The sequence below is a fragment of the Vanessa tameamea genome, chromosome 3 (genome assembly GCF_037043105.1).
Source record: "Vanessa tameamea isolate UH-Manoa-2023 chromosome 3, ilVanTame1 primary haplotype, whole genome shotgun sequence".
In the NCBI taxonomy this organism is placed as follows: Eukaryota; Metazoa; Arthropoda; class Insecta; order Lepidoptera; family Nymphalidae; genus Vanessa; species Vanessa tameamea.
Genome location: NC_087311.1, coordinates 10,277,872 through 10,291,600, shown reverse-complemented (window position 1 = coordinate 10,291,600; position 13,729 = coordinate 10,277,872). Strand labels below are relative to the sequence as shown.

Genomic DNA, 13,729 nt, shown 5'->3' with positions numbered 1-13,729 from the left:
AATCCGGTTGGGTAGGTACCAACCAATCATCAGATATTCTACCGCCGAACAGCATAACTCAGTATCGCTGTGTTCCGGTTTAAAGGGTGAGTGAGCCAGTGTAACTACAGACACAAGGGACATAACATCTTAGTTCCCAAGGTTGGTGGCGCATTGGCGATGTAAGGAATGGTTAAAATTTCTTACAGCGCCATTGTCTGTGGGTGATGATGACCACTTACCATCAGGTGGTCAATTTGCTCGTCCGCCAACCGATATCAGAAAAAAAGACAAATTATAAAGTGGGGCTTAAACTTCTAACAAAACGAATGATTGATGAGGTGATGGAAGTGATGTTCGCTTTCAGCAGGCAGACTGTAAAGTGGCATACTGTATGTAGTCATTTTAAATTACGAATAAATAAAATTAACAAAGACTATGGATTATAACCATTAATTGAAAGAACATACAATCTAATATAGCAACCGGTTAATTTCGCACTGCTGAACAAATGCCTTATATTTTCTTAAGGCTGAATTTAATCCAGAGATGAATTAGAAAAACAAATGAATCACGAAAACTGGGGTTTGATCTCGCAATCTTCGGCTACGTAATCATGACCTCTGAGCATAACGACAGAACTATTAAATACATTACAACGTAGAAAATTCCTTTAAGTCCGGGTCTTACCGACCTTGCCAATTCTGTCAGTCCATTCCGCTTCGTTTTACTATTTAGTTTACCAAAAGTCTTACAAATAAACACTATACGATGTTATTAGACTGAGAATTAGAAATAAATATACGTTAAATTTTCGGCGTTCATTATAATATTAGTAAAGCTCGTGCTTAAAAAATAACTTAGTATGCCTGAGATGACTGATGTGGGAATGAAGACAGCAAAAAAAAGCTAGAATATATTTACTAATGATAATTAAATGCGGAGGCGCCTTCGTGAATGGTCCGATTTTTATGAGTGACCAGTTAAACATCGATTTATCTCTTTTTGTCATCAGAAACTTTACATTCGAAAGAAAGAGGCAAAGAATACCACTTTTATACCACCTTAATTATCAGGGATTAATGAGTAAAAAAACAATATGAATGGGTAACTATTTTAATGACATCTTATATAATACAATTTGAATTTCTAACTCCATTAAAGTTATGAGTATTATTCTAATTTGTAAACGTCTTATTGCAAAATGTTATGATAATGATTGTGAAATAATTGATCCAAATATATTATGAATTAAAAAAAAAATGATTATTTACATCTTAATAAATATGAAAATGAATAGCTTATGAAGCAATGAGTGATATTTCTGAACTAGGAATTTAGTGCTTTATAACTGTAAAGTTAGTATTTCTACACGCGATTTGCGGCTATTTTTCTTTTTGAAATACCGCTAAATATCATAATTTTATTGTTTTTATGATAATTAATATACGTATACATAATATGTTACATATAACCAAGCGAAATTTATTTGCTTACATGGTTTTTCAATCGACGTTTCATAAAAATCTAATAAATTATAATGGCAAGTTCTAATCCCTAAATTCCTGAGTCCAAGAATTGGTGATTCGATGGAAATTGAGCGTGTCACGAGTAAGTGGGAAATAAATACAACAGAAAACTGTCGTCACCGTAAATATTACTGATTTCGTCATAATCATTAATGCTTTATATTATACTAAAAACGGAACCTTCATAAACATTTACTTATATACGTTATACAGCGGGTATTTTTTGTTTCACATTGACTTTTCCAGTTCTGTCAAAAATGTCATCGTTGATTTGACATTTGAAACAAGAAGACATTTTATTTTGTAACTAATCACCCTGTAATCATTGTTTATAAGAGAATACGTTTTTTCATGATACTCTAAAATCAATCAATAACTTCGTTACATAATATTTTTTTCATATTATTAGTAGAATTCTAATAATATATAACTAAAACCTAATATACATTGGTGACGACACTGAAATAACCTAGTCGTGTATCTTCCTATAGTAAATGCCGTGCGGCGCCTCTTGTAGCTCCTCAGGTTTCGGCTTTGGCACGTACGGATTCTTCAAGGGGTCTGCGTTCAGTCTGAAAGTAAATATTGATATTTAATATCACTAACCGGCTTTAAGTCTTGTATTCAATATAAATTTTTGTTTATTTTGAAGTTATTTTTTAGCAACGAATAATAGTCAACTATAACAGAACCGCAAAAGCACTTATATATCTGAAAAATTAATGATTCCCATATAAAACCCACCGCAACTTATACACTCTTTTAAGGCATGAACTCGTTGGCGCTTGCCCAGATTCGATCCCGGGACCGAATAGGATCCACGTTTTCTTCAAACATAAATAAATTTAAACACACATATATTATATAACTACTATTTTAGTGTAAAATTCATAATATTCATAATATTTCGTATAGCAGGACTTGCACTGGTTTTCCTGAAACCGATCTATATAAGTATCATTAGTTCTGTTTATTATTTTCCTTTTAAAAAATGGTCTCAAAAAATTCATTACATAATAAAAAAATAACTTTTCAAGAACAAATGATTTTGACAAGTTATTAACGTTTAATTAAAATTACAGTATAATAATATAATTTTCAAGTTATTAACGTTTAATTAAAATTACAGTATAATAATATAATTTTCATTACTTGTAGTGTTCAATAGCCTTTGAACAGTCCACGTTGTACCACCAATCACAAGCGAACTTGATCTGATCGAAGAGGGTACCGTTCGTGCAGAGGAAGGAAGCGCCCTGGTGTCCTTCACGGCCATCATGACACACGTGGTATGCCTGTTGAAATACAATGGAAATAAAAAAACCATTAATAAGTAACATTTATTCGCTCATTACGTCATATGTACATAATATAATTCTTACGCAAAAATTGGAATACCTCGATCGAGTATTAATTAGCTCATAAGGCTGTAGGTTCTGAGGTTTAAGTAGTGGAAGGGCTTTGTGCAAGCCTATCTGGGTAGGAAGCATACACTCATTAGATTTTCTGCCGCCAAGCAGCAATACTTGGCATTGTTGTGTTACGGTTTGAAGGGTGAGTTAGCTAGTGTAACAACAGGCACAAGGGACATAACATGTTAGTTGGGACCTTGGGAAGGTTGGTGGCGCATTGGCAAAATAAGGGATGGTTAATATTCCTAAGCGCCAATGTCTATGGGCGGTGGTGATCACTTAACATTAGGTTGCCCATTTGCCTGTCCGTCTACCTACATACATTACATAAAAAAAGTAAAACCCCAATAAAATTAGATTGGGTGTCTTTATAGATAAATTGACGGTTGCAAACCAAAGTTTGGTCTGTTTCCACTCTCGTGTCTTGTAAGTAACTAAACCCTGAAATCTGCAGTGCGATTCTGTTAGAATTCACTTCGTATATCACTCGTGAAAAGTAGACGACCGACTTACGATACTCCACGATACGTGTATCATATAAATTTTATAATTATTTTAGTCATTGTCGTTTCTAAATCCACCTGTTCTGCAGGGATTTTCGAGTTTATACTTACAGAATATTTCTACAGAACTCTGCTCGGGTTCGACGAAATTCGTTCAGGAGGATTAGTAATAGAATTTCATTTTTAAGAATAAAGTTAAAAAATTGAGATAATATCATAAATACTTATGGCTCATTTAGTAGTACCATTTATTTTAATTCTTATCCTGTCAGTAGTCTGTCCTTCTTATTAAGCTGCGTTTAGAGAAAATATTTTTAATTCGTCTTTCAGAAAGCGTTACAGAATTTAAATAAAGGCCCACCGATTCAATTCAGATTTATACCCTTTATGTCCAATTCTGATTCCTCTTTCCCTTTCAAGCATTGATTCTCTTGAAAATTTTAGCTTAATTAATTTCCTAGAAATAATGCGATTGAAATTATAATTTTAGATTACGAACCTCAGAGTTTCAGGTTAGTCACGGCGGCGCTAACAATGTCTTCAAAGTTATTCAATTTAGGGCAAATTGGTTGGCCATAGTAATTTCGCTACGTGGAATTTCGCTTAAAGAACATGATTATTTGGAGATCGAACCGAAAGTTCATTGACTCTGATAAGTTTTGAAGAGAAATCTTATCGGTATTTCAGTCTTGGATTGAGTAAACGAATTCAAATGAGTACACTTGAACTTATTACTAGGTAATGTTAATGAATACGATATATCGATTATCATTAGTTCTGTTTATCGATAATTATATAGATTTTCATAAGCAATTAACTTAAGCAATTAATTATTTGCTTATACGCATATTATTGCCAACAATAATACCGTCTGCTGATTCAGAAATTTGTTATATAAACACAGCTCTAAATAATGTACTAGTATTTTGTAATAAACTAATTGTATAATGATTTAAATGTTTGTTGCCAATATGTATTGAGATTTAATATTTTGTAACGCCACACTATGTGCTAAGCCGAGCCGAATCGAACTGAGTCTAGCCAAGCCAAGCCAAAGCCAAAGCTAACCCACGACAGTTAGCGCTGCAACTGCCCGCCCAGCCCGCCTGTGACTATAAGTGACGTCTTTTCGATAATACAGTGAGAGGAATTGAATACCCGAACCATTCGCTTGTTTATGCAAGAGAGACCGATGCCGATGGCAACCGTAGTAACAAAAAAGGAAAGAGGAATGTCGCCATAGCAACGGGTCGGAAAAGATATAACAAAGTTGTAAAAATATAAAAGATTAATAATAAAAATATATATAACATAGTAGTTGTTATTGCCTTTCATTTCAATTTATAACGTGTTAAGTATACAATAAAACAGACTATAATATAATATATAATAATACAATAACCTCATGTCAACAGTAATACTTGAATGTGGATTCATATGGAGGATAGGATCACAACCCGCCGCGCTGATCCAATGTGCTACTCACCGGTCAAGGTGGAAGTCATTGGGAGAGGCCGATTGTTTAGCAGTGGACGTCTTACGGCTGATATGATGATATCGATGATGATAGTAATACGTATTTAAAAAAAACGATCAACAGTTATTACTTATTTATAATTATAGGTATAATAACCAGGAAGACGTTCATAAAAGGTCTAATTTTAATGGTTACATCATTCATAATATAACTTCAAGTGTTCAATTATTCTAAAATAATGGGGATTCTTGCAAAAATAACTCGATCGATTGTAAAAAATCTTCCTTATATTCCAATTACACGGTCCTTTGCAATGGTCTAAGGATTTTCGCATATTCCAATTTGTCCGACTACGACATTTATATACATCCCACATTCATTCGCCAAACTTGTATATTTTTTAATCGAATAAATATCTTGTAAATATAACACTGTTGTAATTCCTTGTTGATTTTCTCTCAGGCCTGTTGTTATTAATTTCGAAATAGTTGTATAAGGTTACGACAATACGAAATGATTAATTAAGAAGAACCTTGTCAAAGAAACTGCAAGGGAGGCAATTTTTTCAAGATATGGACAGCATTAATAAATTGGTAAACGTTTCATCTCAGTTGACATTTACAAAGACAAACGCAATTAAAAGAGGCGAACAAAGACAGCGTAACCGACGTTCGAGCCATTAACTAGAAACTCGGAACAAAATAAATCAACAGAATGCGTATAATACATTCATGTCTCAGAATAGGGAAAAAATCTGTAATAAATATATATGGTATATATTCTAATTAAGGTTTCCAAAGTATTTTTTTGTGATATAGGTAGGCGGACGAGCAATAGCAATCTAATATTAAAAAATATTAATCATTCCTTACATCGATACAGCGCCATTATCCTTGGGAACTAAGATGTTATATCCCTGGTACCTGTAGTTACACTGGTTCACTCACCCTTCAAACCGGTATATAATAATACTGAGTACTAATGTTTGGTAGTATATCTGATGAGTAGGTGGTAACTACCACGGTCTTAAACAAAACCAAGTAAAAATAAACAACCGCGACCTTAAATTGACACGACATAGTTGTTCGAGGTCAATTTTCTATGCTCTTCTGAGGTATTCATTACGAATTCTTGAAAATGAAGTAGTGTTGTAGAAAAGGCAAACAAAACTTTTATTAATCAATAAAAAAAATCTATAAAAAGTCGAGTTTTAAATCTATTTGTAATGCATAAAACAGCAGATGCATGGAATATGTCAATCTAAGATTTGTTGATAATAATCTATACATTTTAATTTGATATTATTCTTGTTCAAAAACAAGTGGTTTATTATTAAAAAATTGTAAATATTACCTTATGAAAACCATAACCATATACTGACAAAATTACGTATGTATCCTGTAATGAATACTACTTATGGCATTGGAATACTGTATATGTTATGTAATTATACAGGCAAACTTGTAAATAAAAAAGAAATACCAGGACTATGTAATGTGTGTCAAAATGTAGTGTTTGTAAAGTTAATGTAACTGTATAGTCACTTCAGTCATTAAACAATGTATGGTACCATTTCTATACCACCAAACTCTTAGGGAATTTATTCTATGAAACTTTCGACTCGAAATTTTATCTTTACACATCAAAGACCTCTTCTACAATAATATAATATCCTACGATCTTTTATTTTTTATTAAATATAAACCAATGTTTTCTAAACCGAAACGTTATAAAGGTTTTTACCTCTTCAAATGAGATTAAATTCGCCTGTATTAATCTCAACCATATTAAAAATAAATTCAATTTAGACATAAATCAGACTTTTTCTATTCCGAAAAATGAAATGACTCAAAGTCAATATTATAAAATTCCAATAAAATATCTATGTGAATAAAAGTTGTGCTATGATAGTGATTGAGGTGGTGGTACAAGACGGTCCAATAACCACTCATTCTGGTTCAGGTGGGCTTCCTAGATAGCATACGCTCTCTGCGCCGCCACCACTGTCGCCCCGCAGATGCCGAGCTTGTTTATTAATTTCAATGCTACAATGCTTATGACATAATTGTCCCGCATTTTGCTATCTTTATACAAGTAATTTCTGGTGACACTGCGATCGGGTTCTTGAATTAATTTTAATAAACAAATAACGGACGGACAACTAATTAAATATAAAATTAATTCATTTTCTTACTTGACATCCAGTTTCAACGTTCGCGTACATGCCAGGATGAACTGGCACATGAGAGCAAGAGAAGCCTGTCTCGGGTACGGCGTGATAGATGGGGAAGTCGACTCCTGGCGTGCCGGGCACATTGCGGAGATCTTGTGGTTTCTCATGTTCCCTCAGCGGCTTCTTGTAGACTGCTTGTTCATATTGGAACGGGTAGGGTTCATACCGCTATAAAATAAAAAAATATGTAATAACGTAAAAAATACGTAAAAATTTTCGTATACGATCTACAAGTTTATATCGTAAGCCTTCTTAAATTTAGGATTGAATGAAAAATGTAGTATTTTGTCTGTCCCAATATCCTTGAAAAGTTTCTTAAATATTTTAAAAATCATATAATTTGGTCCCTCACTGAGATCATTCTCCTAAATCGTAACTGTTCAGATTCGAGTGTTACGTAATTGAGTAAGAAGAACAGAGCATGACAGTTCGTAATCTATAATAAACCAAGTTGTAACATAACGTCAGTGCGAGAGAAGCACCGAGCTTTAATATTCCTGCAGGCGAGCCGGGTACAAATACATTATATTCGAAATAATATAAAATGTCAATCTCAAAACAGTCTGTAAAATGGCCCATCACTGAACTAAAGTCTCCATTCCTACTGAGAAGATTTGGAGCTTATTCCACCACGCTTAAGTTTCACGTGTTCCAGTCATTGAAACGTCTCCGTTTTTATGTCTATTGACTTTTATTTTATGCATATATACGAGTGTGTCTATTATAGTGTAAACGTTAAAAAGCAAATATTTAGTAGTGCCTACAAATATGACAACTTAAAGTAAGTCATGGGATTACAAAACAAAACACACAAATTGCAAATTTTTGATGGCATTATTTATATCAAAAAAGCTCTATTTATATTAAGATAAGATTTAAATTTGATTGGATTTGATGTAATATACTTAAGGTAAGATCTGAGCCAGCGAAATGTCATGATTACGTTGGCAAAATGACCTACCTTGAGTGAAAGGCGGGCTAAGAAAGATAATTGTGTAATATGTTATATAACATGTCGTCAACCTTGACTGAATTCTAAGTTAGGGTTCAGTTCTGAATGGCAAAAACGTAGCTAATGTGAAACCATCTGGTATTACTAATAAAATTCATACAGCAATACGAATAAATATCAAAATTATGTACAATTACCTGAATTTACTAAAAAAAATATATAATTTATTTGTCTTTACTTTTGCCATTATTGTTTAGCGTTTATTTTTAAATGTCAATCGATATCTTTCTTAGAAACAATACATTTAAAAACACATATAATCATTTAATTAATGATAAAGATGAATACTAGAAATACTAGACTTGGTTGTTCTTCTTGCGGTCTAACGTCTTAACTATAAAGCAAAGTGTCCCTTTCAATCTGATTATCTTGTGAGGTTGTAAATTCTGGTATCCGAGTTTGTATATCAGGCCGAAGTTAGGAAGTCGTTAGTGTTACAAATCTATACATCAAAGTATGTAAAGCAGCCGATTCGTCATCTTGGAGTAAAAAAACAATTAACTCGCTAGCAACTTGATACCCTCATAAACGTTTTACTCAAATGTTACATATGAAGCATTTCACACAAATTAAATTGTACAATTTAACATTCATCGTAACCGCAAAGTTTGATCGATAATATTAAGCTAGTTCGTTGTTATCTGTTTCCGGATTCATTCAACTTATTCTAATCATGCGGAACATTCATATTGTGGAAGCAGTTATAGTATGGATATAAGCCATGTATGATTCTCTGATTTGCATTTTGCTAAATATAGCTATTTAATAAATTCAAGCATTTTATTTATTAAAGAAAATCTTGTTTTACGAAACGACTTTACCTAGAGACATAAATGATGACACACATTTTGATGAATCGCTGAATCTTAACTGGAGACTACGGATAACGAGAAACCACCGAGCCCGTGCTTAATGTTATTTAAGCACGTGCTCGGTGGTGATGATAAAAGTGAAAATCTACCACTTGCGATAATTAACCAACCCGTATTGAACAACAGAGTTGTATAATCACCAAAACTTTTACTCGAGCGGTAAAAGAAGACCTTACCCCATTCGTGGGATATATACAAGCTGTTGCTGATTATGATTGATGCATAAAATATTTGTATTCTCTGTTTACTTTAATTCTTTTTTAAAGTCAATATTCTAAATTAAATTCGTTCAAAATGAAAGGATATTGAAGTGTCTGTTATTATACGACCGATTTAATTTAAATACATAAAAATCCCAGCGCAAAAATCTCGAAGATATTTACTAAATTAGACTTCCTGCAAAATAAGTATTATTTGTGGAAATCGTTATCGATATAATAATTTTATTTCCCTTCCGTTCTCAGTATAAATAAAACTTATTTTTGTTCGTACTCTGAGATTTCACGCACCGCTGATCAGGTTGCACTAGGCGTAAAGGTGTCTGCCATTTATCTATGTACAAAAGGTGGCATGCAGTTCGAATCGGATATATGCTTTAAAAAATTAACGAGCTTTATACCGCAATCAGGGAATTATTATAATTATTGCATAATAATGAATCTGGAATTATAAATATTTATCATTATTATACCTAATAATACTTCACTTCTAAAATTATTCGATACTACGGAACTCATATAATGTTTAACAAAATTAACGGTTCAACACGTTACGTATTGCTCCATTTCGCAAATGGTATATAAACTTAAACCCTTTTTGTAATTGATATAAAGACTTGTTTTGCTAATATAGTATTATATTTAGTTAGAATTTATCAAACTATATCAATGACTTACATATGTGGAATTTTATTAATACATTACTGTTTTATATGAATTATATTATATCAGACATTATATAAGCGTTACTTTAAATATATACGACACAAATTATTTTTATAAAATTTCATAATATATCCGAATTGACTATTTAATATATACTTAGACGTAATATTTTTTTCGTTATGATTAAATCCTTAAATAAAAAAAGGATCTTATATATTTATGAAATAGAAAAATAAAAATTAAAAATCACCAAAAACATAATTTAATACCATACTTGTACAATAAACATTAATTTGTAAAATAATCCGTTCTATGATATTCTAGAAACCATGTGTTTCCAATGTACACAACTGTACGGGTTAAGCAACGGCTACTGCGCAAGCGCCAGTCGGCCGTGACTAGAGAAGGGTTCTGTCACCCAGTCCCTTGCCTTATACGTGTATCTAGTCCAATCTTAATTTCTTTTTAGGGCTTTACAACATACGAGATACTATACCTTCGAATTACAAGGACGAAATATATATCTTATAATTTCTTCCACCACATTCATATCTACTCTTAGACCTTTTAACTACTAGATATAACTGATACTCGACTAGATTCTGCGTCATTTGGTCAAGAACAATTGTGTTCTTTTCGAAAGAGATCAGAATAAACGAGAGTCAACTCGAAAACTTAATTTATATTGCTAAGCAAATGTAACAATTTAAGGCGCGGTGGTCAAGTTATAAGAGGTAAATATTACCCAATAATTCTGAGTTCAAATCCGGGCAAACTCCACTTAATTTGTTTTTATTATTTATTTCGTGCTTGGCCTGAAGGAAAATATCGTGAGGTAACTCGCATGTATCGAATGTCAATCTGTATCCGCCAACCAACAATCAAGGAGCATGGTGGGGCTCCAAATCATAGACTTAAAAGGCCTTAGTGGGATATTTACAGGCTGTAGCTTTACTACTCTCACAAAGGTACGAACCTAAAAATTTCACAGTAACGCCGGACAAAGAACAAAGAGGGAATATTTTAACTTAAGAATTTTATTAGTTTTCACAACAACTTTTCTTATTTTTCGCTTATTAGTTTTCTCATTTATTCCAAAAAATAAAATATAAATGTATTCATTCGATTCCTCAAAAAATACTTTTTATATATTTCAAAACATTTGGTTATATATACGAGCCTGACAAAAGGTTTCTTTATACATATTATATACTAGCAGACCCGGCCACGCGTTCCTATGGCAACATTACTGGTTAAATTATACTATTCGTAATCGAGTTTAATTTCCAACAATTAATTGTTCAGTATACTTTTGACAACTAATACGTTAACGGTTCGAATTTCGAAATACATGTTGTCGATGTGCAAAATAAAAACTACAGAGACCCGAATTGCGCTTCCGACACGCACATGACCGGTTTTTGTTTTCGTTCTACAAGTTCGGCAGTTTGGACAAATTGAACACGTTTTTCTGATTGGTTTTACGAATTGTGACATTTGAGTTAAAAGGATAAATTATTTAAAATGAAAAACAAATTACAGATACGTCGTTTAAGATGAAGTGCTTTTTTTTGTATGTAACATGCTTGTTAATATCCCACGGTTGGGAAATGGCCTATTTTCTTCTAATAAAAACTTTAGTTAACAATGATATATGTAACCATTATTTCATTATATTCATACAGTTATCAAAATGAGTAAAGCAAAGTTAAACAATTAAAAACGTTGATTACAATCTTTACAAAAAAAAAATCAATGTCATAAATTTCATTTAATTCAAATGATACATTAAACTCACGATAAGACAAATACCATAAAGATCAATTCTTAAAAAGATTCAAGGTAACTTTTAATGAGGTTCTATATCGAAATTGTTTCAACTTACATTCATTAAATTTTGACTTTATTTATGCTAAATATATCTTAGACAATAACTCAAATTAAACAAGTTTACAAGAGGATGATTTTTTGAAAACATTAATTATTAAAAAAATATGACATTAATTCGTTTAAAATGAAATAAATTATTTTGATAGAAATAAAATAACCGATAAGTACGATTTAAAAGCAGTAAATACTGATAAAGATCCGTATAATTTTTAAACTTCGAAAGACGGTGCGTATTTCACTTGAAAGTTTTGATATAATTGGCGTTCGGACTAGAATTATGGCAATAAAGGAGCAAGTTCTTGCAACATTTATAAGTAATAACTTTGCTTCTCATAAGGGAACACTAACTTTCGCAATTTTCCTCGGACTACCCTCGGAGCCCTTCAAAGGCGAATTACCGTTGGTTAAATTTGCTCATTTTCGTAAGGTCTGTTTTTTAGTTTCATTTCTTTGATCAAGCTTTACAAAGTGGAAATTGTTTGAAACTCCAGTACCGTCAAATTGGTATTCAGAGGTGTTAGCGAATTCGCACCTTCGGGTACTGAGTTTTTTTTTTCAGTTAAACATAACGTTTGCTCAATCATTCCGCGTTTGATGTTTGATTTTATTCGTTGTCTAAGATAACGTAGTATATGTTGACTTTATTGAGTGGTTGCTTGTTACGCCATGTTTAATGTCTCGTTTTAAGTTTAACACCGACATGTATTTAATTTGATATAAAAACGTTTATATTAGCAACTTGGTAATAATATAAACTTTATTGGTTGTATGTTTACACGAATATTTTGACATTTGATTTATACCATTATATTCAGTTGGCATTTTTAGCTAAATTATTGTCATAACATTTAATTTTTATAGAGATTAAATAAAATTACTACATTTGAAAAATGTATTTAGATGCTAAGCTATTCTTAGATATTGATCTTTGATTGTATATCGTAATTCTTTTTTCCATAAAAGTTACAATTATGCGAACTTGTCAAAAACAACTTTTTTATAATTATAATTAACTTTATAATAATATTACTAAAGTATTAATATCTATAAGTAATAGAACAGCTGTATTGACTGTAGAGAAATTTTTTGTATGTAAATCAACTTAGAACTAATTTTGTATATCAAGATAAAATCTTATTCTTTAAAATATATATATTGCACATTTTTTAAAAAATGACACTTTACGTCTAATATATAAAATAAGTAAAAAATAAAAAAAATCTATATTTAAAATATTTAACATTATAAAACTTCATTTAAGCTGAATTTTATACAATATAATAAGCTGTAATATTATTTATATTAATAAAATAAATTTGACACTATTAATTGAGCTTAAAAGTTATTATCGAATTAATAAGAGCACATTTATTCAAAAAAAACCTTTATAAATGAATTAATTCAACAAACTTACTTGTAAGTATGCCGCATCAGATACAAGACCACAGAGCAGTGCCCCCGTTAGAGCCCGCAGCACCGCTTTACCCATTTCTCCACACATGTTGATGTTTAATAAAGTCTCTGTATCCGATCTACACTGCACAAGCTGTTCTTTGCAACTGCGAGTGGACGTTGAGGCCCCCACTAGAGAAGTAATTATAAGTGGAAGGGTTCTCCCGCCAGTTACTCGGTTCGATAACGTAATAGTTTAATTTTTAATATTTACTTATTACAAAATGCGGCTTCATATTTGAAAGGTGGTCTTTTCGAATTAGATAATAATATGTTTAAGTTACGTCTCGAAAACGATCGATTTTGCAAAAGGATTATTAAATTAACTTAAACATATCAAATATATATTTGTACTATTGATATAAGGCATTGCAAATCCTCATACGAGTATTTAAATTACAATAGTCAGAAGACTTATAAAAACAGTTTTATAAGTATTCTGAATTAGTTTGTTTAATGGGAACTCAGATCATCTTGTAGTTCTTA

At 31.6% G+C, this 13,729-nt stretch overlaps 1 protein-coding gene across 1 annotated transcript; it reads right to left on the bottom strand.

The window, feature by feature from the left end:
• Positions 1-1,929: 1,929 nt before the first annotated feature.
• LOC113397394 (U-scoloptoxin(01)-Cw1a-like) lies at positions 1,930-13,381 on the bottom strand. Its single transcript, XM_026635712.2, has 4 exons — positions 13,206-13,381; positions 7,095-7,301; positions 2,661-2,803; positions 1,930-2,080 (listed from the first exon to the last, which is right to left on the bottom strand). The coding sequence occupies exons 1-4, from the start codon at positions 13,290-13,292 to the stop codon at positions 1,978-1,980; spliced, it is 540 nt and encodes a 179-aa protein (XP_026491497.2). The 5' UTR covers positions 13,293-13,381; the 3' UTR covers positions 1,930-1,977.
• Between the last annotated feature and the right edge of the window lie 348 nt (positions 13,382-13,729).